The sequence below is a fragment of the Hermetia illucens genome, chromosome 3 (assembly GCF_905115235.1).
Source record: "Hermetia illucens chromosome 3, iHerIll2.2.curated.20191125, whole genome shotgun sequence".
Classification (NCBI taxonomy): domain Eukaryota; kingdom Metazoa; phylum Arthropoda; class Insecta; order Diptera; family Stratiomyidae; genus Hermetia; species Hermetia illucens.
The window spans coordinates 156,690,422-156,695,476 of NC_051851.1; the positions used below are offsets into that span (position 1 = coordinate 156,690,422).

General features: G+C 44.2%; 1 protein-coding gene across 1 annotated transcript; it reads right to left on the reverse strand.

The window, feature by feature from the left end:
• Positions 1 to 872: 872 nt before the first annotated feature.
• Positions 873 to 1,992, reverse strand: LOC119651915 (dynein assembly factor 6, axonemal). The gene is made up of 3 exons (XM_038055744.1): positions 1,777 to 1,992; positions 1,459 to 1,715; positions 873 to 1,402 (listed from the first exon to the last, which is right to left on the reverse strand). Exons 1-3 carry the CDS (start codon positions 1,901 to 1,903, stop codon positions 1,139 to 1,141), a joined length of 648 nt encoding a protein of 215 aa, XP_037911672.1. The 5' UTR covers positions 1,904 to 1,992; the 3' UTR covers positions 873 to 1,138.
• Positions 1,993 to 5,055: the final 3,063 nt, after the last annotated feature.

The window sequence follows — 5,055 nt, forward strand, 5'->3', positions numbered from 1 at the left end:
TTAGCGAGTGGCAACTTTCTTGGCAAAATGAGCCAAGGGGCAAGTGGACTGCGTGGCTTATCGGCAAATTAGACCCATGGTTGAACAGAAAGCACGGTGAGATTGATTACTTCCTTACCCAACTTCTAAGTGGGCATGGAGGTTTTCAGTCTTAACTGCACAGGGTTGGGAAGGCGCGATCTCCTGATTGTGTGTTCTGCAATAGAGTGGCGGATGACGCTGAACACACCTTTATCTCTTGCGAGAGGTGAGACGGCCTCCGCCAGCAGCTTTATGCAGACACAGGGGAGCTCCCTCCAGACAACATTGTCAGAGAGATGCTGAAGAGCGCTGGCAGCTGGAATCGTATTGTGCATTATGTTCGGGCTCTTCTTACTACGAAGAAGATTGAACTCGACCGGCAGAGGGATCGGACGGCAAGGGGTTCCCTGAACTAACAACAATTCCCTTCCTCCCCTCCCCTCCCGTTGATGAAAGGAATTCCCTGAATTGAAGGCTCCCTAAGCCGGGAGAGCGGGAGGGCTAGCCCGAAGAATGTGTCAAATGGTTCCAGGCTAGTTCTTTGTTGACAGGGAGGTGTTTAGTTGGTAGTCCGCCAGCGTGCTGTTGCGGGAGTCCAACACTCTGTGCGTAAACGCATTCACCTGCCCTACTCCCAAAAAAAAAAAAAATCCCCTCCCAACAGGCCTCCTAACCCTATCCAACCAGAGTTGCAGTTATCGCGGCGGTAAGATGATTTTATTCAACCGCCCCTACGTTCGAGACCGCCCTGGCCCCCTGATGCTGCTCTTCCTGCTCCCCTTTATGAGCTATATGTTAGTCTCTAGGTAAAACTAAGTTGTTAAAAGATAGGTTTTAAAGTGTTAAATTTATATTAAAGATGGATCTTAGAACATTTATTAATGTTAGTTAATTTTATAATTTTTATATTTTACTCATTTATTGATCCGATTTTTTCACTATTTCTAGGAATTAACATTTAATCGGCTTAATAAGTTATTTCAACAATAAGTTCGTTATAAATTTTAAATCCTTCCGGTGCATTCGATTAAATGATTATTATTTTAGAATTAGTTAAATCCACTCTAAAGTTAAAATTATAATAAAATGCCAAGTATCTACGAAATTAGGCGTATCTTTAAAAATTGACGAAATCCAACTCCCTTTTCATACGAAGTGTAAGAGTTAAAACCTTCGTGTCTGCATCAAACTTTGCTTTACCCTTATCTGGATCAATTTTCTGCGCAAGGGGTAGTTTCAGACGATAGACTGGAGTTTTCAAGTCAATTTCGTCCTCAGTGACGGACAAGCTCATTGCCTCGATGGTAACTTTCTCTTCAGGAAGTTTAACATCGATAACCATATCCTCGCAGCTCATAGAAGCTGCTGTTCTGTTGCCCATCTATCAAGTAAATGCTTATGAGCTAGATGGAATCTACTTCTGTTTCAAAACATTACCTGTAGATACACATCCTCTGTTCCGACAGCCTGTTTATATCTAACCGTGTATTCTGGTCGTTTTCGATCCTCAAGAAGTTCACGATCCTCCTGTTCTTGCTGTTCTAGCCATCGATCGAGGTCGGAGGCAGCATCCTTCGATTTTTCTGGACTCTGCTTAGGACTTCCCAAAAGCGGTTTCTGCTCAGAGTTTTTTGATTTGGTTTGATCATTTTTCTTTGCTCGGTTTGATGACTTTGGACCAATATTCCCAGGTCCTGGAAGCCAGATACTAAAGTGCAGGCATATATGGATTGAAGGTAATAAAATATTACTTACCAAAAAAGTTGTTCGTATTCCTTGCTGGTCCCTCGTCGTCATCCTCAGAATCAGATGACGGGATGTCAGGATCTCTCAGTAAATCCCTCAATAATTTGATATTTTCAGGATTTTCAAAAGGATTCATGTTGACAAAAGCAAAACTGGTTGGTATTGTTTATGTTTTTATTGACAAAACATATTATTTTAGCTACAAGGGGTTGCTATAACAACAGAATTGGATTGATTTTACGGTGAAATTATACAAGCAATTTATATTGGTTGTCTTGATGTGTTTCTCTATTTTATTCAATATCCGGAACTTGGCGCCACGAAGGATGAGATTACGTTTCAGATGGATTCAGGTCTAAGAAGTTATGTCAAAATGGTGGCATTAGTAGAGTCATGAGTTGAATAGGTTTCTGAATGTCGACAGCCCCATATGGAAGGGGTATGATATTCATCGTTAATACTACAGTCAATAAAAAAAGGAAGCATATGTCGTGAGAGATGATATACTTAGTAAGTACGACCTTGTAATAGAATAATGTTTCTACTGAGGTAAAAGATGCACTTTAGTAGTATTCGACCGTAATTTTTATCGACCAGACAAATAAAGCTTTGGGCGACCTGGGATCTTTTTTTGTAAGCATACCTGCCGCTCGCGTTCAATTTTTTTAAAGACTACAAGCTTAGGCATTTGGCTGGGCGGGAAACAATTTGGACCGGATAAAGGAGTGGTATACACTTTTCAAAGACAATGGAAGGTATGTTCTGGGAGATCCTCAGCATCCAAAGATGATGCTGTGGCGGTCCAGCGGAGGCGTGAACCCGGGGCACCATTGTGAACTCGCCTTCGTCGCTGTATTAATAATATAATAATCGTTGGCGCAACAATCCATATTGGATCAGGGCCTTGAAGTGTGTTAGAGTACTTCATTCAAGACCGTAACGGGACACTAGGAGGCAATGTGGTCAGCACTGCGCTCGCCCGAGATTATTACCCTGATTTGACTCAGGTACTCATTCACAGCTGAGTCGACTGGTATCCGACGTCAAATCACGATACAAATTCCACTGCCACCAGTGATATTTGAACCGCGACCTTCCGTATGACAGCCTAGTGCTCTTACCACTGAGCTATCCGGACACTACGGGCTGTATTAATGGCCGCAGCAAAAATCGATAGATGACCTGTTAGCGGCTGGAAGACAAACGTCAGGTATGACATTTGTCCGAAAAAGTGGAAAGTCTCTCTGTTGTCATCCGCGGGCCAAAGAAGAGCCCAAGTGTTACTTTGTTGAAAAATAATTAAAAACGGGGCAAATTGTACCAACTGGTCCTCCATGCTGGGGGTTGTATAGGTCTGCCAACCGTACACGGAAAACCGAAGTTACAAAGCCACATGAGCAACATGAGCCTCGGACTGGACGGATAACACCATGACGAACTCGGCAACGACGAAAAAATAACGATTTGCGCATTTTCGCATGGAACGTGCACTCCCTGCATAGAGATGGAGCTGCCAAGCAGCTAGCCGATATCCGGTCACAATATAGGGCTGATGTAATAATGTTGCAGGAGATGCGCTGGACAGGGACCGGTTTCTTGGAGAAGAGTCGCTACACCATATATTACATTATAGTGGCCATCCAGTAAACCATGTGCTGGGAGTAGGGTCCTTAGTCAGTCAAAAAATGAAACTTGCTGTTATCGGCTTTGAAAACATAAGCGAACTGCTATGCACTCTGCGCTTGCGAGATAAATTTAGAAATATAAGCCCCATTAACGATCACCCCCCTACAAAGGAGACTGCAGAGTCGGAGAACCATTGAAGCCTGTCCCAGCTATGATATCAAAATCATACTTGGGGATTTTAACACCTAAATAAGGACGGACCCCGTATTTAGGCGATGGCCCTCATAGTTTACATCAAAATACATATGATAACGGACTGCGGATTATTCAATTAGCAGTGTCACCCGAAATGTTTGTTGGAAGTACCTGGTTTGCGCGGAAAGCGACCGAATTGACCACGTGTTGATTGAACGTCGCCACCTCTATGGCTTGATGAATGTAAGAATATATGGGGGGTCCAATATAGACTCGGATCACTATCTCGTTGGCATGGTGCTCCGAGCCCGAATAATAACACCACCCAGAATCCCCTTTGACAATCAGGTGAGAGTTAACACTGAAGCCATTCACAACACAGCCTTCCGCAACACCTATAGGAGGGAAATGGATGCTGCGATAACCGCAGTCAATACAGATCGTGGAGATGAAGCATCACAATCACCTGGTGTGACGATGAATGTAAGCTAGCAACGGAACGGAAGAATGCTGCATACCGAGTAATGTAGCATTCTCAAAGAACGCGGGCACGTACGGAGACTCATCACGAACTCCGGCGAGCGGGGAAGCGACTTCACAGACCGAAAAAGAAAGTCGGGGAGAACTAACGAGCCTGTGAACTCGTGAAGTATAGGGAGCAACCGCACCAGACGCGCAAGTTTTATCAACAAGTCAGCAGGATGAAGCCCTACCTCGATGCCCATCCTTCCGAGACAAAGAGGGAAATCTGATTTTCGACAGAACGGGAATATTGGAGCGATGGGTTGAATATTTTGATGAGCTGCTCAACAACTAAAACATCGGCAAGTTGGAGGTCGCGCCAACTGAAGATGACGGATAAATGTTGCCACCACCAGGTATAGAAGAAACAGTCGGTACAATTCAACGGCTTAAAAATCATAAGTTGCCAGAAGCCGATGGAATTACAGCCGAATTGGTTAAATATGGGGATGATCAATTATACCAAGCGGTTCATCACCTGATGCTGAAGGTATGAGATAGCGGATCAATGCCATCTTCCTCATACATAAAAAGGGGGATATCACACAGTGCAGTTATTATAGAGGTATCACGTTGCTGAGGACCATCAATATGACGGACCCGGTAACGAACACGGAATAACGGTTTGCGCATTTTCTCATGGGATGTGCGCTCCCTGTACAGAGATGAAGCCGATGAGCAGCTAGCCGATACCCTGTCCCAATATAGGGCTGATATAACAGCGTTGCAAGAAATGCGATGGACAGGGACCGGTTTCCTGGAGAAGAGCCACTACACCATATATTATAGCGGTCATCCAGTAAACCATGCGCTCGGAGTAGGTTTCTTAGTCAGCGAAAAAATGAAACCTACTGTTATCGGCTTTGAAAACATAAGCGAACGGCTATGCACTCTGCGCTTGCGAGGCAAGTTTAGAAATATAAGCCTCATCAACGTTCACGCCTC

What these genes read in the sequence shown, in the direction of transcription:
- LOC119651915 (XM_038055744.1), bottom strand. Translation starts at nt 1,903, where the DNA reads ATGAATCCTTTTGAAAATCCTGAAAATATCAAATTATTGAGGGATTTA. An exon ending in GAATACGAACAACTTTTTTG is followed by an intron (nt 1,716 to 1,776) that starts GTAAGTAATATT and finishes TCTGGCTTCCAG; the next exon opens with GACCTGGGAATATTGGTCCA. An exon ending in CAGAGGATGTGTATCTACAG is followed by an intron (nt 1,403 to 1,458) that starts GTAATGTTTTGA and finishes TTTACTTGATAG; the next exon opens with ATGGGCAACAGAACAGCAGC.